Source organism: Polyergus mexicanus, unplaced genomic scaffold (genome assembly GCF_030449975.1).
Source record: "Polyergus mexicanus isolate NDT 795.1 unplaced genomic scaffold, iyPolMexi1.0 SCAF_12, whole genome shotgun sequence".
NCBI lineage: Eukaryota > Metazoa > Arthropoda > Insecta > Hymenoptera > Formicidae > Polyergus > Polyergus mexicanus.
Window position 1 is genome coordinate 1,984,879 of NW_027223332.1, and position 27,076 is coordinate 2,011,954.

Consider the following 27,076-nt stretch of genomic DNA (forward strand, 5'->3'; position numbering starts at 1 on the left):
TAATAAGTTTGCCATTCACAGCTGATTCGGCGAAGTTGCCGGAGAATTTCTGTCAAACAATATGATTGGACGTTCGCGATTATTGCCGTACTCGTTGTGAGAAAAATAAAAATGATGTTCGTTATTGCATGATGATTAAATCGACTATCGTATTCACGTATGCAGGATGCCATCGCGAGAAAATCTCGCATATTTACGGTAGTTGAAACGTTAACTAAAAACAACGGCTGTTTCTTTGCGGCAATATGAATAGGGGAAATTGAATTATAATTAGATATCATTGCATTATCGGACATTCCTATTCACGTAGTCACAGGATACGTTTATACACAGCGAGGCGGATATTTATGAATCATTAAAACTATCATATATATTGTACACATATAATACGATAAAAATAGATTAGCTAATGAAATTTTTTATATTTGAAAAAAAAAAGAGAGAAATCTTATAAAATATATTTATTTAACAGGATCATGGCAGGTACGATGGAATTCAAAGGGTTCTTTTCGGCGGTGGCCTGAGATTTTGGCTGCACAAGCTATTACTGCTGGACTCGTTGTCTTATTTGTCGCATGGGCAATTAAGTCTCAGTTTAAATCGTATGATCCTGGTGGACATTGATGATATATTCGTCGGCGAGAAAGGCACCAGATTAAAAAAAGACGATGTAATGGCATTATTGGCCACTCAACAGAGAATTCAAGCTCTGGTGCCGGGGTTCAAATTTAATTTGGGGTTTTCCGGGAAATATTTTCATCACGGGACAGCGGAGGAGAATTTGGGGGACGATATGCTTTTGGAGAACGTAGACAGGTACGTCAAATCTTAGTATTAGTCATCTATAAGCGCAATAAATGCGATAAATATTACAGAGATTTTAACCAATTAAGTATTATCAATATTATATCATCAATTAAATTTGTATAGTTTTAAAGATAATTGATTAATACAGTATTACTAGATATATATAAACCAGATTTATACAGTATTAATAATTACAATTATTGATTAAATTTATTATTATGAAATATACATATATATAATTCATATATTGTATGCATATATATATATATATATATAAACTAAATTTACGATCTTATCGACATCATAGTACAGCTTTTATCGTATAATGTCACGCGAAAGTTTATTATAATGCTACCATGATCCCTACAAAACCTCGTTACAAAGCCTCGATGTAAATTACCACAAGGTAATTAATTGCGGTCGTCGACATTGAATGAAAAATACAAAGGATTTTTTAAACGCTTTAAAAAGTCATTTTTTATACAACATCGATATACCCAATAAAAATGACTATTAAAAATTTGGAAAAAAATGCCGCGGGCTTTTAGATTTACGTGGTTTTCCCACATGTGGAACCACCAACAACCGCATTTGTACGAGAATGTAACTCATCTACAATTGGATATGGCATTGAACAAGCAATTCGCAAAGGATCACGGTATACCGACCGGAAGCGGATACAGCGTAAGTCCTCATCACTCCGGCGTTTATCCGGTCCATGAAGGTCTCTACGAAGCATGGAAACGAGTATGGAACATCAAGGTCACGAGTACCGAAGAGTATCCGCACCTGAGGCCGGCACGTTTGAGACGCGGTTTTATTCATCGTAACATAAAGGTATAAAATTATATAATCGGTTCAATAGTCATTAAATCATCTCTAAATCAAACATTAATGATAAATATGATATGATATGAGATATAATTTGCACACATAAATATATTGAAAATGTTATTTGTATTAACCGCGTGTTACGATTAAATATTGTTTATCCCGTAATTTCCGAAATATGAAAATCTCCATTTTACTGCACATTATAATTTACATACATAAATATTAAATACGGTCATAAATATTAAATCGATCATAAAATTCCGCTAATAATTAATTAGATGTTTGTTTACGTATGGATATAAGAAACATGAATATATTATTTTATCAAAGGCAATATGTAAATCAAATCTATATTGATTTTTGCCAAAATTTTATTTTTAGAATAAATAATTTAAAATAATTAATTTATGTTGTATTTTACTGGATTTTCTGGCGTATATGGTATAGATGATAAATCTGATACTTATTGTCAGATATAAAATTATTCATATTATGTATTCAAGGTTCTACCAAGGCAAACTTGCGGCCTTTTTACTCACACGATTTTTATCGAGAGGTATCCAGGCGGAAGGGAAAAGCTGGACGAGTCGATACAGGGCGGTGAACTTTTCCAAACGATTGTATATAATCCGGTGAGTAAATCACCCGTAATGGCATCAATTTTGGTCGAATTTGTTTGATCTTTCATATTATAGGTGCTTATCTTTTTAATTACTATATATCGATATATCATATCGATAAATTTTGTTATTAATTTTATTCGATATAAAATATTTATTTTGTTAACTTTTTTCTCTTTTTGATTTAGAGTCTTATTTTTTTATATTGTATTTTATATATACCTTCTTTAATTTAATATTATTATATTTATAATGATATATACAAAAACAGTTAAATTATTTTTTATTGCTTTTTTAGATAAATATTTTTATGACGCATATGTCGAATTATGGAAACGATCGATTGGCATCGTACACTTTCGAATCGGTTATAAAATTCATTCAGTGTTGGACGAATTTAAGACTATCCAGTGCACCGCCTCTCCAACTTGGAGAACGTTACTTTCAGTTATATCCTGAAGAAGCCGATCCAGTATGGGGAGTGAGTAGATTAGATATTCAAAAACTTTAGTTGTACTTTTCTACAACATCAAGTTTTTGTTCTTTGTTCCATCCGCAGAATCCATGTGACGATCAAAGACACCAAAAGATCTGGTCTCGTAATAAAACTTGCGATCAATTACCGCGATTTCTAGTAATCGGACCTCAAAAAACTGGCACCACAGCATTGTATACGTTTCTATCTATTCATCCAGCAATAAACAGCAATCTACCGAGTCCCGACACTTTCGAAGAGATACAGTTTTTCAATGGAAAGAATTATTACAAAGGCCTCGATTGGTAAATGATCGATTGAAAATATTGATCCTGTATTCTTAGATATAAAGAACAAGAATATATGATTTGCATAACTTTTCCAGGTACATGAGCTTTTTTCCGGCGTCGAAAAATGAGAGCTCTCGATATCTGTTTGAGAAATCTGCTACTTATTTCGATGGAGAATTAGTGCCGCGAAGGACCCATGCGCTTCTTCCGAGGGCTAAACTAATCACTATATTATTGTCTCCAGCCAGACGTGCTTATTCATGGTACCAGCATACCAGAGTGCACGGAGATCCGGTAGCGAACAATTATTCCTTCCATGAGGTCATTACGGCAAGTGATTCCGCACCGAAACCCTTACGGGACCTTAGAAATAGGTAATAATTGAACATGAACGCAATAATCTAAGAGATATTCGCCTAATAATATATGAATATACTAGATGCTAATAATAGACGCTATTTATTAAAGCAGTCGAAAAATAACAAATAAGCATTAAGATTATAGGATTTTCGTACTGTCAATATAGGAAATAAAATATTTTCATATATTTTTAGTTAAATTTCAACATAATATTATACTCAATTGCAGGTGTCTAAACCCCGGAAAATATGCCCAACATTTGGAGAGATGGTTATCGTTTTATTTACCACAGCAATTACACATTATCGACGGTGAACAGTTACGACAAAATCCCGTGGAAACACTACATGAATTGCAACGATTTTTAAAGATAACACCTGCGTTCAATTATTCCTCGCATCTACGATACGATCCGAAAAAGGGTTTCTTTTGCCAAGTAACCAATGAAGACCGCACTAAGTGTCTGGGAAAAAGTAAAGGTCGCCAGTATCCACCAATGGAAGATAGATCGTACAAATTATTACAGGTAAAGCTCTTGTAAATATATTTTTTTTTATTAGATGTGCATATAAAATAATATATGTTTTATACGCTATATCTCGTTTGCAGAGATATTATTTATCTCATAACACGGCTCTAGTGAAATTATTAAAGCGACTTGGGTCCAGAACGATCCCGCAGTGGCTCAAGGAAGATCTCACCGATACTGTGATGACCTAGCAAACGCCAATTACATGAAACTCTAGTGTTTCCCGGCTGCTTGCTTCCGCTGTCAGCGAAATACATCGTTTGCTAATGGAAGACCTGTAAATTAATTGTACATTCGAAACTCCATTGGATTCTACATTTCCAAAAGAAGGACCATGACTGGCCTATCTCAGTGGACTGGCCTAATTTAATGGGAGGGAATTTTCAAAAGCTAGTCACTAAGCGGCTTTACGAAGCTACAGTTGTATATGTCGATCATTGTTAAGCTAAAATAATATTATTAATAGATTCTTTTTAATTGTATTACTATTATATTATTATTATCATCATTATCATCGTTACCGCATAGATAAAAGATTTTAAGAATACATAGTTTACTGGTGCCATTGCTCAGCAACCGTGATTAGGCACCTTTCGTCCTATTTATCGATATATAAGTTGGGCCAAGAAAAAACAGATCGATGCAATCGTTTTGCATTTGACTTGAAATTCATTTAAAAAAAGAAAAATATGCATATCTTATGAAAAATATTATGGACCTGTTTTTAGCAATTTTGTGATATATAGACCAAAAAAAAATCATAATAAAAGACAAAATATATCCATGATTCTAGAAATTTATAAAAAAATATCAAACTTGAGTAAAGGAATTTTTAATACAGGAGTTTTTACTACAATCACGTGATATGCTTGTTGTATACAAATGATATCAAATTGATAAGAGTACTTTTCAATTAAACGCAATATTTTGGAAAATTAAAATTCGATTTCCTCAATATAAACTTGTCTATATCATGTTGTTTTGAGAAATATATACTTTTCATATGTAAAGATTGTGATGAATTGTACTGATTGGTTTTTTTATCAGGCGGTTCATCGATGTTTTTTTTGCATTAATCACCGGATTCATGCGAGCGTAAGATTTCGGGGCTTTTTTTCTTGAGCCCATCAACTTTTGGAGATACCAGTATATGTGTTAATTCTCGTTACATATTTAAAATCGATGATGATGACGATAATGACGAGAAGTGTATATATTTTGACAATGCTATTCTTGGTACTGGCGATATGGAAAAGCCAACAAAAGATGTGTGATCGCGTCCGTTTGTATATTAATGTAACACATTTTGAGGTTAACATAAATGTATTATACAAACAAAAAGAATTCGAAATAGACAGATCAAATGTATCCCAGATGAATTTCAAAGTTTCTCGATCCCAGATGCGATGGCGAACGAATGTCCGCTTGCAATAATCAACGCTATCAGAATCAAACTTGTGCGAATATTAGATAGATAAACGATTACTTGACAAACTACGTAGATTATCTGCTAATAAGTTATATATGCAATTATGTATGTGTGAAGATTTTAAAATTTGTCGCGTATTGTACATTAATAAATCATGGATTTGAAAAGTGTTGTAAAGTAAAGTATAGTATTAGGTCTGATCTTTCAGCTTAAGCCCAAATGAAACATAATGACTTTGCAAGATTATTTATCGGCATATTTTTTTTACTTTCGATATATGAATAATAGAATGCATACTTACGCGTGCGCGTGTGTGCATTCTTGTGTGCGTGTGTGCATGTATCCAGTTGCTCGTTTTGGAGTGATGTTCATGCAAAATATCTATTTTATCGTACCTCAAAGAAACATAAATTGAAAATCAGTCCAACGAGATTTTGCTGATTGAAAAGAATGTTAATGAGATCTGATTTATATTGCATTTTTTTGTTATTTATTAGTCGCTTATACGTATATATTATCTCCAATGCGAACTACATGTACAAATATTTTTAATAATCCTGTCTGTGTATCTGTGACTATCTATAATTGTACATTGTAAGGAGTTTATAGGAAGAAGGAAATTTAAAAATCCGATGGGATAGTTACCTGTATTATAATACCTGCTTGCCGCACTTTTTAAATTGAGAAGTGTATTAATATTGTATGGCCCATTAAGAAAAAGTCTTAATCCAAGACGAGCAATCCAATAGCGAATTTGATTGGATGCACTAGTGCGCACTGGTGCACATAAAGATTATCGTACACAAATTTACAATGGTATGAGTAATTAAAAAAATAAAATTAATATTAAACTATTATTGATATTCAATACGAATAATGATAATAATAACTTATATTATTATAGTTATTTTAATGTATTAATTACTTACGGTTATATTGTAAATTTGTGTACGATAATCAGTAATGTGTATCAGTGCATCCAACTGAATTTATCATAAGATGAAATGAAAAAACATCTTTCATTACAGTTTTAGTATCACATCAGTTGCTTCTTATTATGAATGTTTCTGATGATTTTGTTCAATGATCTCTGCATCAGAATTATGTATAGATCATATTATATTCAGATAATTTTCTATATATAAATCTTTTGTTACGTTTGTATGACTTGTTTTCATTTTTATACTGCCGTTAAAATTATGCCATAATATTTAACAAATCATGTACAAAGTTATTATTAGTATTATAACAGTAGTTGTTAGTGATAATAAAATAATATCAACTTATTGACCTGTTTTATGGAATCGTGCCATTTTACCAGTGTTGTATATATGATTATGATTATAACGTATCAATCATGTTGGATTTTTAGAGTCAATCCTTACTTTTGTTCGGTATGGCGGTAGCAACGAGTGTCCGGCTTGCTACTACCTGACAATAACCTGACGGCAAACAGAGGTAGATGATAACCCCGCGAAATTTATCATAATCGCACAAAAGTGTAAGCAAGGCCAACATCTAGCATTATCTCATCATTGATTTCACATTTTTTATAATTATCTGTCCTATTTTTCTATTTTACATATAAACTTTATATATGGTCTTTTTCTATCTTTCTATTTTATATTCTCTAGTTATATGCTTTTTTATTTTTCTATTTTTTGAAAATTTTGTATTAGTATATAATATGATTGAACATAATATAATAAAACATATAACATAGTAAAATTATGTATAGCATTAATATCCGAATGCTATCAAATTATATACACATGTTAAAAACATGATAATATAAGTACTGATATATATATTTGTTATGTTTTTGTGTTATTTTGCATTGTTCAAATAAATTAAGAACATTTGGATTTTTACAATTATATATAAAATATGTATAATCAATGATGACGTATCGCTAACTGCTTTCAAATTTCGTGGGTGCAATTGTTGCGTATGAATACGCACAGAAATAACGAGCATTCTGTAAATATTCTGTTCCAATAGAGACTATCACACAGAAAGAGAAATGCCATTGTTGTATGAATAAACAAAACTGCGCGTAGGATATATGTATGATACTCTAAAAAACAAAATTTTAATTATTTAACTTATAATTATTCTATTGTAAAATATTGTAATAATTGTATGAATAGCTTATAAGTTCTAATAAAAGAAGCACTGAAAATCCTAGATTAGATAGTTTTGTAACAATGACACATATTGAAAAATGCTATACAATATATAAGTTATTTTTTCTAATACACACACACACACACACTTTGAATCATATCTTTCTTAATTTTAATATAATTTTATTTATAATTATTTTATGTGATACACACACATTATTCTCTTTTCAGATACATCTCTGATATATGTATATCTCTTGCTTGCGTATATTAACACCATCCTAAAACTAGAACTAAAACAATTTAGGTACAGCAAGCGGTTTGTTCCTTGTGTGCAAAACTATTTTCTCATCAAAGTTATGTATAATATCCTCAGAATGACAGCTCTAAGGAATATGGCTTATCCTTTGATAACTTTGCCACTTTGACATTGTACGCAGATATCTACCGCGCGCGCTTGGATCAAATCTTATTGCGGTAGTAAGGAACATAACTACTTTACGGTATAGATTAATGAATCATTGTTGCAATATCCTTCTTTCAAATCTGATGTCTTCTCAAAGATAGTATCCTCATCGCACGAATCACTGGATGAAGAATCCATGCGTTTCGGTCCCAATACGACTTTCACATCTTCTTTGACAAATTCGTGATATAAGTCCATCAGTTTTACAGTTCTCCGAAGCTGATAATTCGATTCACTCAAATCTTTCGGTTCTGCAGCTTTCGTATTAAAATTTTCCATCAAGGTTGAACTTTTATCACCAACATTGTGATCCTCAATTTTATGTTGAGCCTTACTTTCTTCGACTTCAAATTCTTTCGAAATCTCCTCATCTATTTCTTCGATAGGATCTAAAATACATTTTATTTCTTTTCCAAGAAATTGTCTTCTTCCAATTTCCGAAACATCATTGTTAATCGATTCACCAGTACCACCTTGACCCTCTATTAACACAGGTATACACCCAGGCAAAGTATGCACTTGTCTTGCTTTCTTTACTTTTGCTTCTATAAATATATCATTTTTCTTATCGAGGACATTGCAAACTAATTATTTCTTACATATCTTAAAGCTACAATTCCGAAATATAATTTTTAATTGTTTCTGCTCGGTTTTGGAATAATTATTTAAAAATATTGTTTAAATTACACAGTAGAGGGGAAGAGAGAATCGAGTAAGTTCGTGTGAAAATATTCTTAAGCAAAGAATTGTAATGGTAAAAAGGCAAAATTGATGTTAAATAATCAAAGATAATGAATAGAAACCCGAATAACTTTACACTTCGGTAAACTTTACCAACCTGGCACTTGAACTTTCATAACATTATCGTTAATTTTGGTATTCACATTCCGTTTACTCCCGGTAGGTCTCCCTTCTTCAAGTTTGTCTATCTCCGTTTGATACTTCCAAGATCTGGAACCAACACTTGGACGATGTTTCGTACCGAATATCAAACTCGGTTGCAGATAGAGGCATCCGCTATCAGGAAAGAAGAGTCTCTGCAAAAACGATCTCGCCGGACCTCTATCAATGGCAGCATTAGCCCTTGTGTGATTCAGATATTCCGATCTATTGCGAAGTATATTGCAGCATTCCAGCATACCGAAGACTAACAACATCGCTGTACCAACCAGAGCTAACAATGCGGCCAGACAAATTAATTGCCAGGAGAAACTCCACAATATCGTTATGGTATCCTCATCAGTGCGCGCGGCACAGAGAGGAGCCAATGTACTACCGAGAATCGCGCAAACTAGGTGTATAGCTATGATATTGCAGTAATCCTCCAAAGCGCTGCCAAAAACCTGTCTGGATATCAAGTAGAACGCGATACCTCCCAGACAACCCAAGACAATAGCTATTTGTGGCGAATAATCGTTCGTGGCAGCTGATACTGTAACCGCACCAACGATTGTGCCTTGAACGCATCTCATCACGGTCCAATGATTGAAGGTTTCTCGGCTCAATATGAAATGTAGGACCACGACTAACAGCGTGCACGAGGATGCGGCTAACAAATTGTTGACGTATGCGTGCGATGGATCCCGTGTATATATTCGGAATTTGTCACGATCGTACGTATTCGTGCATAAGCCCTGAAAACATATATTATTGATTAGTACAGTTAGTTTTTATGTGATTAACGGTTTCTATCTACAGAATTTAAAGAAGGACGCTTAGTCATACGAAAGACTCTTAAGTTTAAAAGTCGTGACAATATCTTGAAATCATAGAGTCTTCTTAGATTTTCAACAATATTTTCTCACGTGATAATATATTTTTTCTCATTTACATTAATTAATTTTCGTAATAATCAGAGTATATAAAAAAATGCGATTTTTTTACAATTGTCCGAGTTTCATAATAATATAATAAGCTTTGTGTTAATAGTCAAGAACGATTTTTTTTTTTAAATTATAATAACTAAGAAATTGTTATCTAATTCAGAAAGACATTTACTTGAAGTCCGGCGAATATTAACAGAAGACCCCCGAAAACGGTCCCAGCGGAACCGGCGGTAATACTCGCATCATCCAGATCTCTCAATATAAGCATTCTCCTGCCGAGGACGAGACATCCGATCAAGCCGGAGAATCCCCCGACGACGTGAACCACCCCTGCGCCAGCGTAGTCCTTGAAAGCGACTACTCTTCCACCCAATTTATTCTTCGCCATCCATCCATCAGCCGTCCAGGCCCAGTGGATCAGCAAGGGTTGTATCAGACCAGATAAGAGGGTATTTACTAGCAGATATCCCGCCGTGTGCATTCTACCCACGATAGCGGTGGTGCAAATCGCCGACGCGATCACCACCGCTTGCCAGCCGACAATCGCTTCATTTCTGTCGATCCTTGGATCACCGATCCAAGAACCTTCGCCGATCAAACCAGCCACGTCGCCGTTGTAGGCGACGAGGAAGCCCGTGAGGAAGTACATGATGGTGACGCAACACAGATCGACCACATTTTGAAGAAATATCAGATTGACGTTGTTGATCGGTACGCTGCCAACTTGTACGAGGACGAAACCAACGCGTAACAGAATCGTCAGGACGAGGCGAGTCAGCGAGTTCCAATGGAAGTGTGCCGTTAAAATGGTAGTATTATTGTTAAAGGAACGAGCATAATCGTCAAAGTCATAAAAGTAATCTATAGGGAGGGATGACATTCTTTTCTCTGGAAATTGAATCTTTTATCTAGTCGTGTCACGTTATCACATCGTTCACCGCGGAGATAAGTCTCAAAGTTGTATACATATTTTGTATACAAGGAGAATATTTCCTACTAAAAGGTTAATATAATTGATAAGAAAGTTGAGTGGAGTGTATATATATTTCGATTAGCCGATGTTTTATCGAATCGATTAATACTGGTAGATTGATACGACAAAGACACATGAGATTCGATTGAAATTGATACACCAGTTACAAGAAATTTAAATGGAGGTTAGGTCAGATAAATATTTATTCCACAGAAGAGAAAAAAAATCGCACAAATTTATATTTCTTAAAATATTGAGATAAAGAAAAAGAAATATCCATCTAATTAACATTCGATTATTCTTTAAATTATATTAATTTAAATTATAATTATTCTTCAAGTTTATATTTCTTAAAATATTAAGATAAAGAAAAAGAAATACCCATCTAATTAACGTTTAATTATTCTTTTTAAAACAGCATTATAGAAGAGCCTATAATTCTTTCACATTTTCCATTATTATTATACATATAATGTTATATTATATTAAACTAAATCGTCAATTCGTTATACATATGAAAATATTAATCTCAAAATATATCAATGACAAAACGCGAATGTTGCCCTGGGATAAAATGCTTTCTAGTCGCGCTTCAAATATTCCAAACGTGCCGCCAACAGTTACATCGGGCCAATGCGCGTCGAGAGCGGCGCGGCGCGCATGTCACGTCAGCTGGCCGCAGCAAGGTCGGGGTCTCGCTGGCACGGGGGACGGGCTCGAGCGCGCGATGCCGCCCGTTAGCCGCGGGCCGCGGGTAGCAGTTGATCGAAGCCGGTCGTAGGTCGCGTTAGTCTGCCCGATTGTCCGCGGCGGTGGGCAGGCAGGTGTTGTTTCCGTGACTCGTAAGAGAGAAACGAACGGTGGTGTGATCGAGCGAAATACGCCAAAGTGCCCCGGTTTTTCGACGACGAGACTCGCAATGGCAGCGGTATCCTGCCGGGCGATATTCGTCGTGAGATGGTGCGAGATGAGCCGCGTGCTGACCGCCACATCCTACCTGGCCGCGACGAGGAGGTGCCGAAAGGTGAGTCTGTTGACATGATGCCTACGAGAGGTCGCGACTCCGCGACGCCTTCTCTTTCCTCCACGTTGCAATGCGTATATGTGTGTGTATATGTAATAGCGCTTTCGTTAAAATTTTTTTTTTCGGAACATTACGAACATTCCGGATAGAAGCTACAAGTATTACGCTTATCTCGAAGCCGCTCTGTCTTACTTATTTTATTTGAATATATATTTATCTGCGCCGAATTAGGAGCCGGATTGATATTACAATTACGCGCGTTGAGGCTCTGGTATTCCATTCGTAGCTACGATAACTGTATAATATATATATAATTATGTATATATACATAATATGTTTCTCGGTATATCCTGTTTCCCCCACTCTCATTCAAACGAGCGTATCATTCTTCCATACGAGTCCCTCCTCTGTTTGCGCGTGTAACTATTCACGGAATCTTTATCACGCGTCTTCTAAAACATGCAATCTTTAACGACATCGTATTTCTTTTAAGTGCACGATGCACGAATTCTTACAATGCTAGTAAAACCGGTATTTGTAGAGAGATGAGATCACGATTCGAACTAAATAAAGAATGGTTCAAGTGCCTTGAAAAAAAAATCTTACTTTCTTCTCTCTATAATTTTTCGAAAACAGCTTGTTTGTAGAAGAGATTAGATAATTATTTTAAATCGAATTAAATAATTAAATTGTATAATAATATTTGAGTTTTGCCAATTGCTAATTATTTATTACTTCATATAATCATATAAATATCGTATTTAATATATATTCATTGTGATTGTGTATATGATGATTTCGAATAGTTTTATAATCGGTACTTCGAGATACGAAGCGATAACACGATACATAAGTAAACATATTCTTTCTATACAATTAACGTGAAACATTCGTAATGTATGTACACACCGGAAATCTTAACGTCATGTTTAGAATAATGAAAATATTTGAGAAACTTTTATATTATATTATTCTTTTAAAATTTTTCCACAGAAGGGGGGGGGGGTTTGTTACTCAACATCCAATTTAATGGATACTTTTGAACTCTGGCTTCGTTGCAAATACATGCATACTAATTACGGAAAGAAAAATATGAAAGTATACTTTTCCTTCCAGAAAAATTGGAATAAAAATTTAAGTGTCCGTTTTCTCATAAGAATATAGGAAAAATATTATACCTGTCAATAATATTGAACGGACAAATCAATTTTTATGCATTTGCAACATGAGGAAATGTAAATAATTCCAAATTAATTATTATTTTCAAATTAATTGTTATTTTTCGTGTTCTTAAATCACGATAAAAATATGAATCGTATGTAGAATTTTATGCTAGTATTAATGCTTATCATTCTTTTGGCCACATGGAATATATGTGGTTATAAGATAAAAAAATAAACACGCACGCATCTCTCTCTCTCTCTCTCTTTGCGCAGATTATGTCTGCAGTACATCGGCATTAATCACCATCTAGTAATTGTGAATGTGAAAAATAAAATTCTGCAACTTTTTCATTTTATTTCATATTTTTCTAACATGAATATATTCCGGTCTCGTTAGTACGCATATATAATATCTCACTATTCATGTGAGAGAAATTTCTTACGATCATAAAAATCGTAAAATATACGTTCATAAAACACGAATATGATTTAAATATAATATAATAAATGTAATTTTTTTTATAAAATATATATAAATATAATTTCTCTCTCTCTCTAATATATACATATATAATATTATTAAATGTTTATTTTTTAGCGATTTTTTTATGGTCTAATGATCTCTTTTCGACCTACTTTCAGAACTGGTGAATGACAAAATTCCAATTTTGAAAGTTTCGCAAATAATGCGTTTTGATTTAGAGCCATCCAATTAATGGAATGCATATATGGTGACAAACAATAGTGCTTTAATCCGTATACGGACATTGCAATTCCGATAATTTTGCCGGTTTTCGACGAACTTCCCGAATACGTTGCACGTTGCATATTGCCTATTGCATTTTTGATGCAAAAGCGAATTGCTACTATCTGAGCCTCGCTAAACGATTCCGGGGGTCTATTTCCCGTATTGTCATCGGATGGAATATTTTCCAGGCGAAAAATAGATACCATCTACATATACATGAATCAAATAACGTCGTATTTTAACACCGTCCATCGTAATGATATTTCGTCTAGCTATCTAGCTAATAGCGACATTTCACTGCTCGCCTCGGTACACATGCGCGTATATTAAAGTATATAACGAGAAATTTGCCACGACTAAAATGGGTAAAGAAACAGCAACGGGCAAAATATAGGTCAAGCATATTGTATTTTTAAGAATATTACGGTTTAATTCTCTCTATTATGTAATTTACAAATAATAAGCGTGTACAATTACTATTTGCGGTCAGCAAAATATCTAGTTTCTAAAATAGAATCTTTTTTAAGCGACACACATACTAATTGAATATATGGAAATAGAATTATAAGAATTTAATATAAATTAATTATATAAAATTTATATAGAATTTAAAATAAATGAAATGAAATAAGAAATTGATAAAATTGAAAATTAAATTTATATAGAAAAATGTAATGACTAGAAATTGAACGTTCACATTGTAAGAGGTATAAATTATTTGTTTCCAATTTTTTTTTTTTTTTTTAATAATACTTAAAATAAAATAGAAGAAATTAAAAATAATAATTTAAAAATTACTAAAAATATAGAGTTTCAAAAAATATTCGGTATTTTAATATAAAAATTTTGCTTTGCAAAATTTGTGTTAGTCAATTCAAGTTTCTGACAGTAATTCCGTCAGGATCGACAATCCTGCGAGTGAAGTGCTATTCATTTTCGAGAATCCCAAGATCGCGAAGCACAAAGGTACTTCGCAGGCTCTTATATGCATCGATAGCTCCATAGCTTCGTGTCACATCTCTCGATTAAATGTCAAGGGAGATAAATCCCCGTCGCTGCTATCTCGATGTCTTCGGTATTCATAAATATTCAGGGTTATACCGAAAATACATCGCATTCCTCAACGTTATTATACATTTGATCGCGAAAATATTTCTACGTCGATAGATGACCTTGTAAAAACGAGATCTCAGAATAGCTATGACATTTTCAAGAAATTAACTTCTATAACATTTGAGCGGATTGAAATTTTATATATGATTTTTATTCAAAATTCTTCAAGTTATCTTACCGTAAAAGTAATCAATTCTTACGGTAAATTTTTATTAAATTGATATGCGATTGAATTGAAAACGATTTTTCATTAGACAAATGTTTTAATTATTAATTATTAAAGATTTTAAAACGTTAATAATGATATTCAATATTCTTTTATTTATTTCTTTTTATACGAAATAATCCAGGAAAGAATTATACAATATTCATTCGATAGATATATGATCCGAGATAAAAATATCGATAAATATCCACATAAATCTTTTTTTTTTTTTTTTTATTTATGTTTTATAGAATTCAATAGAAAAAGTATATAAATTATAATTAGTGATACAAAAGGGATTTATTATATTTATATTAAAAAATTGTGTACGCTGCTCTTTTTATAGTTGTTCATCACTAGAGATGTTAAACGATGTCATAAATCCGCGTTACAAGCTCGAAGAAAGCAGTTTCATTTGATGTAAAGTTATGTAAGCATGTCATTATTAAGCTATTGCACCGTAGAACGTGCAAATTCAATTTGTGTAAAGTGTAAAATGCAAGTCTGCGAGAAATGAATACGGAATAATGTATCGTATATGTATAATTTGATGACTCATCTCGTAGTCGCGATATGCATCATCATATAATGAAAGCTTGATTAAAATTTAATCATCTGATTGGCATTTCATTGAGATGCCGCGGATTCTTTTTCCCGTAATCTCATTACACACTACGTAACATTTCATAACAATTGCTTGCGTGACTGTTCTTTAGAGAGAGTGTATATTCTCCCGGAGTGCCCTGCGCAAAGAGAAATAAATGAAACGGGAGATGAAACCCTGTTAATTGATTGTACACCACCTGATTACCTTACAATCAATCTATTTTTTGATTCGGAAAAAAATTTCATCCACCCCGAACTTTTATTGCGATACGCTTCGATCAAATTCCTATCAGATCAGATCAACTATGGCGCTTTGCACACAATACCGTGCAATATTTGATATGACAGTCGCAAAAAGAAACGTTGCCAATAGATGTTTTGTCAATCCGTTCATAACAGCTGTTTTGCATGAAATTGTTGACTCATTGAAGTGATAAACGAGTTCGAAGACGTTCGTGACATACGCACATACGCGATGTCGTTGACGCCATATGCGTAGACCAAGATTGATAGCATTATCGATTGTTCCATTTATCGAAATAGTTTAATTTTCCACAAATTGCATTTTAAATGTAGATTTATAGCCTATAATGTATAAAAATATTCTGAAACACACAAATTTTATGTGACAACTACCATGATATTTTTACATATTTTAATTTTTCGAATAAAATATGAAGAAGTTTGCAATGTGACGTTGCATATTAAGCTAAATATACTAATTGGACACTTAATGAGCTGTTATTAGGTGTAATTGAATTAGTTTATTGAATAATAAATAGAATAATAATTATAATTTTGGCTTTAACATATTAAAATGTGCATAGTATTATTAAATGGAGAAAGTGTTATTCTATTACTGCAAATTTTTTTTAGTCTGCAAATAAAAACTACAACGCATTTCAGTAATACACATATATAATTATTGGAATATATCTACATCTACATAATTATATCTATTAATAATGCGCTTTTTCATTGAATAGATTCGCAGTATAGTTATATAACATCAAAATATATTGAATATGTAGCATGGCTTTCCATGTCGCTGATCTTTTAGGACAGGGATAATCCTATTAAACTTCAAACGAACATCGCGTACAATTTTTACAGTATATAGAAAACACAATTCACGATTCGTTGAATTTTGGTCGATGATACGTGTTATCGATTTGTAATTTATAGTGAACTCGAATGTTTGTTTTCGGAAACGTTTCGAGAAACTTGAGAAACTGTCCTCGTATTTCAACAATATCAAAACTACGCGATAGTTACTGCGAAAATATTATATCGTTTTTTTTTTCTTAGATTAAAAATATAAAATATTAAAAGTAAAATATTAATCAAAAAATTCTAGATTACACGCAAAGAGAGATTAATTGCTTCTCCAAAAAACGGTATACCATAAATACGGAATGATCTACATGTATATCTTTTTGCATTTAAATGATGGATAGTTACGGCGAAGTCTCATTAACCTAAATTTTGCGAAAACTCGTATGATTAGTTTGCAACTACAGAGTCCCGGTTTTTATCATATTATCTTTGAGCTTCCGAGATCTTCAAGATCCAATCGAGTTTATAGTACATTTAAAAGTTAGATTGGGAACGTAGAAAAAAATTCAAGAAAGAATTTTACAATTTTTCTAATAATCTTTAAAATTTTCTTAAAGTACAGGGAGAAAGACAGAGGCTTTTTTTAGTCAAAAATTTACATTTTTTTTCTTATTTTTTAAATTTATTATTATTCTTTTTATTTATTACATAATGCAGTGAGAGGGTGAGATATCATCTCGAAAAAATTACGCATTTTTTACTTGGGATAATAATAATAATTTGTATAAAGACTGAATATATATTATAAAACTCAGAAAGAGAGAGAGAGAGAGAGAAAGAGAGAACTAGAAGGAATTATCAAATTCGTATATATTGAAGTGAATAATTACATATTTATCTTGAAATAAAAATGAACAATTTTAATTTAGAGTATTTATAATTAAATATATATAATATATTATAATGTTATATGTCATAATATGTTATAATATGTGTGTGAATATTAAGTGCATATAATATAATATATTAAAATATAAAGCTAAAATAAAAATATTAATAATTAATTAAATTTTCATAATAAAACGATATCTTTTATCTTTGGAAATAATTCTTAGACGGACACTTTATTATTATGACTGTCAAATATGTCAATTTCTATTTCAATGAAGATAAATTTTACAAACATTTCCATTGCAGTGAAAAGTTTATTTTCCAACGATATTGCCACATCACGCTTTTCCGTACAGTTTTTGCTAAAGTTTCACATTGAAGCGCATACACTTAATAACCTGCACCTTATTGTTTCGCAGAGTTTAAGTGTCGACAATTTATATAAGTACGTTCTGCATGTTCCATGTATCTCCCGACATATTTTATACTTTTCATAAACTCTATTTAAGTAATATCTCATAGTATATCTCTCAGCTTTTTTTTTTTTTAAACACGCTATTGCTCTAAATAACTGCTCTATTATCAGTCTAATTATATTAAATGAATATCATACATTTTTCTAAGAAATTATGTCGAAGATTGCACTATAAAAGTTTTACTTTCATTATATTTTGTTGGCAAGCAGTTTCAATAAAGGAATCGTATCTTATGATATATATTTTGTAGCATTGCAGTCTTGCAAATATGAAAATACACATTCCTTGGCAAACTTTACGCAGATGCTTTGCCAAGTAGGTTTGTGAATATACTTGTAATACGGCTGCTTCCGGTTGCTTCTATATTATAAAGAACAAAAAATTGCTGTTAAAAAATCATATTGTATTATACATCAAGTAAAAATTAATAATTTAGACACGAAAAATACATATATATAATGTCTCTAGTTTTCGGAAATCTAAATTTTCATTTAAACATTTTATAAATTATTTTTAGAGCTGATTTTAGCGGAATAAAAATATTGCACTCTTAAAAAAAAATATATTAAATCAATACTCGCAAGTATTGTTGCTTCTTTTCTGCAATGCTGATTGATTATCTCGACACTACACTGTGCATTATTTTATATCAATAAAAGCCTGTCATGACAACTGAACGACACATTTGAGAGTTCAAATATTAAATGTGTATATAATTTTTATTTAATTGATTTTGAAAAAACGGGGGAATGACAAACATGATATCATCGTAAATCTTAATAAAGCTTCTAACCGTCGATTTTCAACGCTAATAGAGTTCGCTCCATTCTGTGACATTCAAATTTAATAATCTATCAATGCTATTGATTATGAAAAGCAGTCATAAACTATAAGTGATTAATCAGACTTAGTAGACTATCCTCTATAATGAAATAAAATTGCTATGTGCAGCCGTATTGTGAGAAGATCATATCTCTGTTGAATTCAACAATATTGCTCATCGACATGCAAGCTGATAGTCTTTGGATAATTAATGAGAAATGTTAGACGCGTGTTTTATTGAATGAAAAGTAACCAAGCGCAACCATAGTGCGAAAGTTGGTAACCTAACGAATTTACAAGTTGACGTAGTGGCTATCCAAGGGATTCCAGACTGCGGAGGCTGCGGCAGGCGCCATGGGCATCGATCTGTTCTACTGCGCTCTCCCTCCATCTCGACCGGTTCTATCGGCGGAGATAGATAATTGTTGTTGTTCTCGTGTTCTCTGTTAAGTGAATTCTCGACATTTTTCTTACATAATGTAAAATATAATGAGCAATGGTTAAGCGCGTAATAAATCTTTTGCGTCTATTGGCATGCGTTTGAATGCATAAATATTTTATCGAGATTTTTTATTTGTCTCCAACATTGATATTATATTACTGATCTCGATGCGGTTGGAAAATGAAATTTATTTTTGCGATCGGGTATTGCATAGAATATCTTGCTGCAAACTCCGAGATGCTACAGACACGAATAAAACAACTGCAATATTTGAGATTAAAGTTCGGCTATGAGATTTATTTCTCACTGCGTAATTGAAATTTTAAATCTGCTGTTTTACGAGACAGTTTTAAATTATTGGGCATGTAATTAACTTCGTCCAAATGCAGAAAATAATTCTTTCCTAATGTTGAATAACATATCTACAAAAATGATACCGGGTATATTTGGTGCTGTAGGAAATGCATTGTTTTCGCATCTGTATCTGTATCAAGCGGAGATCATAAAAATTAGTACCTATTAAAAGCAAGTAGTCGAATAATATATTTCCTTCCATAAATTTTTAATAGTGACCATGAATTTAGTAATGATAATAGTAAGACAATACAGAATCCATATCATTGTTTTATCTAGACTCTAGACCATTGAAGACACATATGTATATCACATATATACTGCATAATTACATAAATTGAATTGTTTCTGTTATTAATTAAAAATATGTTATGATTTTTAGAATATATAATTTTAAAAAAATTAATGTAAAAATTATATAATTCGAACTAACGATGTTTTAAATGAATTCGAATTAACGATGAGCTGTTCTGAGAAATTATATGACAATAATATATAATAAATAATAATAAATAAAATTATATAAAATGTGATTGATATATAAATATACTGCACGTTCCAATCAATTATTTATATTACATATAAAGAAGCTTCTATAAAAAACTCAAATTCACTCAAATTGATATTTTTGCACAATAAATCGAGAAATAATTTAGAAGTCAAAATTAGAAATTATATTTGCGCATTTAGTAAATCTAGTTCGAGAAGTACAAGAGTTGGTAGTGCGCCATCGCAATATTCCTTCTCATTATACATTTACATCATTAAATAATTACATCGAATGCTCAAAAGATATTTCGCTCGACGTTTCGCATTAAAAGGATAACAAAGAGCTCGATTTACTTGCAACAAATAATAAATGAAATACAAACAAGAACTGTAATAGGATGAAGCTGATAGCTCTGCAATATTAAAAGCTATTATTCGTTGAGAATCGCTCTAATAATACCGGTAGTTCTATGATTACCCAATTTGCAACTAGCCGCGAGTACAATTACTGACAAATACTACAAATTCGCGATTCTATTGATTCCCATTTATGTACGTCTCATTGATGTATTGGATACACATTGACAAGAGTCTCTCCATTTGCAGAGTGTTATTGCAAACAATATTCTGACCAAAGAAAAGCACGAACAAGAGTGGTAATCAAGTTGTGCGAAACTCGAAGTATCTTACGGTCTACTCTTATAATGGAGATTCCAATTTTCCTGGGGATTAGTATTTGAATTCTCAAACAGATAAATTATTTCGTCATATCGAGCGACTCAGCATACTTTAAATTTATAGAATAAATTGTAATTTTTTTTATTATCTCTATTTCTAATAAAATTACAATAAGCAGTTGAATATGTGAAACATATAAATATTTATACATTTTTATTTTGAGAGATATTCGAATATATTGACTTATATCACATCAATAAAATATTTGAATCAAATAGGCGTTGATTCTGCTGCGAGCTATAAATATCTTTTTTATTTGATACATTATATATATATAAATTCACGTAGCCAAATTAGAGTAAATTAGATATAAATTCATATGTTAGTCATGTACGATCATATGTACACATTAATAATTTTTGCCTTTCTTTTTAATTTATTTATTTTGTTGACTAATGTAAAATGTCTTTAGTTGTACGGTTTGTGAGCATGACTCTCATGAATATCAGACGGCATTGACAATTATATTACAAAATATTTATGAAAGAGAAAAATATACTCGAGAAAAAAATAGTATAATAGACAAATGTAAATATATATAATTATTTTATATATGATCATATAAAATTACATATGTTATCAGATCTTTTCATGACATATAAAGGAGAAATAAATTGATATGGAGTTGAACTGTCACTGCTAAAGGACGCATTTGCGTGAACCATCGCACATTATTCACCGTGTATGTTCGCTGCAAGCGTTGGAGGGTCATAAATTCGAATCTCATGTATCGCGGATTATGTTCTCTCACGATGAAAGCAATCCTCTTCGATCACAGACGCTTCATTATTCTATTATTCTTCGCGCATTAGTATGTTTGTTTCATTATATATTCTCGTTTAGTTCATTTTGTAATCAATTGCAGCTTATATCTCGGCAGCATTGCGAATTATAATTATTTGTAAACTTAGAACACTTTTATATATGTATAAAAACAAATGTAATATGATATTGCAATTTTAACAAATTTATTATTCTATTATGTAGATTATTTTACATGAATACGCAAACATTTAAAATTATAATTTATAAATGAAAACCGAGTTCGCGCGTTTCGTGCATTTTTTTTTAGTACACAACTACTTTTCGCTGTGGATTAGATTGCATTCGTTGTAACCTTCAAGTGTTTGTAAAAAATAACAAATGTAATGTGTACACACACACACACATATGTGTGTGCATTTCATTGCCGTGATTCGATGCACATTGTGAAACTCATTCAAGGATCGCGATAGGCATGTCAGATAGAAAAACGAGAAAATATTTTCATGTGATAATAACGAATGTTATTTAATCGTTCTAAATTTCTACGGATCACTTTTATCTATTGATATTAAATTCAATAGCATATATTCAGACTAAACATCAAATTGACGTGTATTTTGGGCATTTATAACGTCATATCGGTTATACATATGTTGTTAATCGGAAAGAAGCTACGCAATCTCGTGTATCTTTTCACGAAATATAGACGATGGTCATACATTGGCTGTATTATAAAATTATTCGAAAATTCCGCTATTAAAAAAATATTTAATTCTACTAGTGATATATGACAATAGTTATAAGCTGCTATAATAATTTGAATTTTTCGGTAATTATTCATTTGCAATGATATAACGTTGTTATATAATTATGTGTCATTTTATTTAATGATATTTAATATCAATCGATCAAACTTTTAATATCATGGGTAATTTAACGATGTCAATTTCAACTCAGCAATGAGCTTTGTCGATATCCCTTTAATGATTCAAAGCAATACGATGAAAGCGTTACTCTATCACCAGATCTCTTTCACGCTAAATTTAGAAAGACACGCTAAATATTCATTTAACTGTTCGGGACAAATTACATATAAACGCACGAAAAATTGATATAAATGTTACAATATCGTGCTTTTGATGCCGCGCAGTATTCAGTTTGTGAAAATAAAAAAAAAGTTTCCTGCGTAATGTAATAGAATCAATGTACATTTTCCCTCTACTACTCGACGCGAATATGCTTTGTAACACGAATGGGAGGGTGAAAACTAATCGGGGCGTGATATACATATAGAGATGCGTGTATGCGCTTTAGTACGTACTTTCACAAGCATCAACAAACGGAAGTGTCACAAGTTGGATGGATTAATAGGAAGAGTTCTCCTCGATTCTCCTGGTTTGAAACGTGCACTTGACTTTACTACACCATTCCATCGATCCTATCCAGTGTCCAGCTCCACTCAACATAGGGTGTGGAAAATATTTTCAGCCCTTGTAACGGTGGTTGGAACGATGTTAACCGAAAGGGCTTATCGGCTCTGCGAAACGAGTACACGACAAAATAATGAAATGCTTATCTTCCCTTGTACATAGACAAAAATTATCTCCACAGTAATTACTAAAGCGTGTTACTAAAATTATATATAAATATATAATATTTATACTTATATATAAATATATTATTTGCGTGTGTGGACATTTTATTTAACACTGCATTCCATTTTCCAATAAATCAAAGCTAGTATTATATGTATAAAAAGACTCTATCCTCTTTATTATCGGAAAAAGCTTATTGCGTATCTCGAAAAAGAGGAGAACGATAACTTTTTTCATAATAATTTCTTTCAGAATTGATTTTTCTACGGGTTATTGTACGGGTTATTATGCTCGCCCTTTATCACAGAAAGAAAGCTTTGCCCTAGATTTTTCATTTTAATGTCACAACTGTCTATTTATTCTGTAGTTTACTTTTCACGTCATATATGGATAAAGAAAAAAACACAGTATTTTAAAAGATATATCGTATTTTTTTTGTACAACAAATCGCTAATTATCTACCGTTAAAGATTGTTAATTAACAAATATACATTACACATCCTTCATCGCTTAGAGAAAAATAACGATTAATTTTAAATTATAATGAAGTTACATCTAGATATAACATGAGAATCGAAAAATGAAGTACAGGATAAAATTAAAGTAGTTTCAATATTAATTAAAAGCTGCGAAATGTAATGTATATTCTGTTGCAGCTTTGCCATCACAATATAACTTTATTGCTCGATAGGGATACTCATACTATGCTTTTAATGAAAATTCAAAAGCTTTGTACAAATTCAAATTAATATCTTTATATGAATAGATACATCTGTGATCTGACTTTTAATAATGCATGAGACAAGAAAAGTTACTATGAATATGTATGAATCGTAATAATATCGAGGATCTAACAGGAGAGAAATCCGTACAGTGCATATATGAGATTCAGTCTTTGAGGGTAGCCAATTAAGAGTTATTACCAGACTGACTAATATTGAGCTAAAGTACATATTAAATATGATATACGCATATGTCATTAAATATAGTACAAAATATTGTTTGATCCAAAAAATATAAAATAATCCACATACGTTAATATTTATATTTGTCACATATACATATCTGTGATATAAAATGATGGAATACGTATTTTTGAATAAAGGCTATACGTATATGGCAAGTTTTTTTTCTAAATAATCGATGAAAAATTTTAGCAATAAATTGTGTTTTCGTAGAAATCTTCCGGATATTTTAGCTTTGGCCGACAACCAAACTAGAGATAATTACTTTTGAACATACTGTACGCGCGTGTTGAATGCTCGTATAACTACTCGTATAATTGGAAATACCACTTAAATTAAGAGCATATGGTTCATTAGCTTCACGAAATGTCACGTTTTATGAAGATTATAGACATAATTAACTTAATTTTTATAAATCAAATATTACGTACAGACTTTTAAGATTAATGAAAAATGGATGCATAGCGTTGTTCCTTAAGAAATTCATAGAAATTTATTCATGTTTCGTATTTAGTTTTGACTATAATTTGGATTCATCGTCAATTAGGATAACTCTGTTTTCTTTTTTTTATAAAGCAATCCATAAACCATTGTTACAAGGACATTTTACTGGCAATCAAAAAAGATACTTTAACACGTATTAAACAATTAATGATAGCATATCTCCTGGTATGATTTTTATTAATAATGTAACACATAATAGAGTATATCGATTGAATTTTCAATTCACATTATAGACATTACATGCGTATTCTATTTAAAGGCAATCTATTAAAAAATTTATGCCATTTGATAATGCATAAGTAACGACTGCGGTTGAGATGCACGTTGGACGCTGCACAGAGTGATAGATATCATCAATATAGATCAAGGTGTATAGATCAGATGCGCTTGTGTTTCATAGCTTTTGCTGCAAATATCATTCCATCGAATGCCGCAGTGGAATCGATGGCGACAGTTCGCAGAGAGCGTCGAAGTAAACGCATCAGAAAAGTAAGAGGAGACATAGAAATAAAGAAACTAGGACACTAGTACAAACACCTGACGAAAACGAGAATCTTAAGGATTGAACGCTTTTGAAATTAAAGAGACGGATTATAGATGGGTATAATTTTTGGAACTTCCTCGCCTTAATTTTTCAAAGTCTTCTTGGTGACTTTTTCAAAAATTCACTTGCATCAACGATTTTAATTCCACGCATGTAGGGATATATATATACCATATATATTTCATGATATATATTATATATTTGTTATCTTCATTTATTTGTTACCTTTCCTCGTTATTTTCGAAAATAATGATAAACACACACACACACACACACACACATACACTTCAAAAGCAATTCCCTACTTTGCGACAAAGTTTAAAAAAGAAATGCGCTTTGATTTGCACCCCGGAGGAAATTCCTATGTATTATTTATCTCTTTCTCGCGCTTTCTCTTGAAATCAACTTTTTTTTACACATCTGCTTTCATCTAAAAAAAAAAAAAAAAAAAAAAAAAAAACTCTCTTGAAAAACCGATGCAACGCTATCGAAATAGAATACATTCCCCTAAGAATTAAAATCTACTTTGTTTTATCTGGTTCCGTTAAATCCGGTAACGGAAATATTTATACACGCAACACATGCGCTATTTATACAATCAAATTTAAAATCCGATCTTTACAAAAAAAAAGATGAAAAAAAGTATTTACATTAAACGCAAAGTTGCTATTGTTATTATGCAATGTCGAGAATTTGCAATATTTTTCTACAGCATTATGATTACAGTTTTACATTAAACCTCTGCGAATTTTGCACAAGATTTCCATCACTCAATATTGCATTTCCGTGTTTTGAAGTAAATACTATGCGTGCTTTCCGAACAGAGGTATCTTAGCTGACGTGTTTTCGAATATTTATATGCAAAACAAAATAATGCATCATAAACTAAACGAAAAATTTGTTTTCAGATTTTTTCCCCAAAACAAAGAAAAAAAAAATACATCAGCGAATGATCAAAATTTTTAATATACATATATAATATGATTTTATATTGTACTATATATATTTAATGACGAATTATTTTGTATTATTATTGCGATACGTTAAAAAAAGAAAGACGTCTCCCTAATATATCTTAAATGCATGTATATTTCTTTTACTGAACATAATTAACAATTCTTTCGAGAGAGTCAATAAACATTACTCGTTGAATATTTTAATCAGATTAAAGAAAACCATTGACCTTGTTAATGTATATTTTTATATTTATATTTATTTATAAATTATTATTATGTTTTATCGGATAATCGATGAACTATAGTTAAGCCATTGAGAGACCGTGAAATGACGGTAAACTTGCATGATTACAGGCTTTGTTAAACGAAATAATTGAAAACCACGATCAACCCGTATATTTTCATATATGTATATAACGATTTTTTATTGAACTTTAATAATATATTTTCTGTGCACTCGTTTCTCTCTCTCGTATTTATATTCCTGGAAATATCATATAAGTAACAACGGACATTGTTATCGCGCGTTTCAGGAAACGTGGTGCAGACGATGGTGGCACATTTCTCAAAGGAGTCTTTCCCTATCGGCCACTTCTTATTCGCCGAGATTAAATCCGCTTCTGATGAAGCAACTAAAAGAGCCTAACGCTACGGAAAAGAAAGTGAAGAGAACTGCGAGAGCTACGTCAACGGAAAAGATAGATAATGAAAGTTCCGGTAAGTTATATCCTGTCTTAAATGAAAAGTAAACAAGCGGAGTATATTTTATAATAAAATATAACAATATAAAATTATTTCTCTCTATATTGCTATGTATATAGCACTCATACGAAACTACAATATTGTAACGTGTTTAACATAAAAATGGAAACTTAAAAATTTATC

At 31.6% G+C, this 27,076-nt stretch overlaps 3 protein-coding genes across 7 annotated transcripts in view; 2 read left to right on the forward strand and 1 right to left on the reverse strand.

Moving 5' to 3' along the window:
- Nucleotides 1–7,520, forward strand: part of Sfl (N-deacetylase and N-sulfotransferase sfl) — a 384,325-nt gene extending 376,805 nt beyond the window's left edge. For all 5 annotated transcript variants that reach the window (XM_070305101.1, XM_070305099.1, XM_070305096.1 and 2 more), the window contains 8 exons: nucleotides 473–816; nucleotides 1,356–1,644; nucleotides 2,145–2,273; nucleotides 2,560–2,742; nucleotides 2,821–3,041; nucleotides 3,122–3,400; nucleotides 3,615–3,912; nucleotides 3,996–7,520. In XM_070305101.1, coding sequence (XP_070161202.1) covers nucleotides 473–816; nucleotides 1,356–1,644; nucleotides 2,145–2,273; nucleotides 2,560–2,742; nucleotides 2,821–3,041; nucleotides 3,122–3,400; nucleotides 3,615–3,912; nucleotides 3,996–4,106 — 1,854 coding nt within the window. In that variant the 3' untranslated portion in view covers nucleotides 4,107–7,520. The remainder of the gene's footprint in view (nucleotides 1–472; nucleotides 817–1,355; nucleotides 1,645–2,144; nucleotides 2,274–2,559; nucleotides 2,743–2,820; nucleotides 3,042–3,121; nucleotides 3,401–3,614; nucleotides 3,913–3,995) is intronic.
- Nucleotides 7,521–7,949: 429 nt separating this feature from the next.
- Nucleotides 7,950–10,642, reverse strand: LOC138938057 (signal sequence receptor beta). The gene is given in 3 exon segments (XM_070304778.1): nucleotides 7,950–8,472; nucleotides 8,766–9,570; nucleotides 9,935–10,642. Coding segments are annotated over 3 exon segments (2,022 nt in total). The 3' UTR covers nucleotides 7,950–7,963.
- Nucleotides 10,643–11,472: 830 nt separating this feature from the next.
- The window catches only part of Mcu (mitochondrial calcium uniporter), a 47,323-nt gene continuing 31,719 nt past the window's right edge, over nucleotides 11,473–27,076 (forward strand). The window contains exons 1-2 of the mRNA XM_070304729.1: nucleotides 11,473–11,759; nucleotides 26,725–26,908. Of these exons, the coding sequence (XP_070160830.1) occupies nucleotides 11,655–11,759; nucleotides 26,725–26,908 (289 nt within the window). The 5' untranslated portion in view covers nucleotides 11,473–11,654. The remainder of the gene's footprint in view (nucleotides 11,760–26,724; nucleotides 26,909–27,076) is intronic.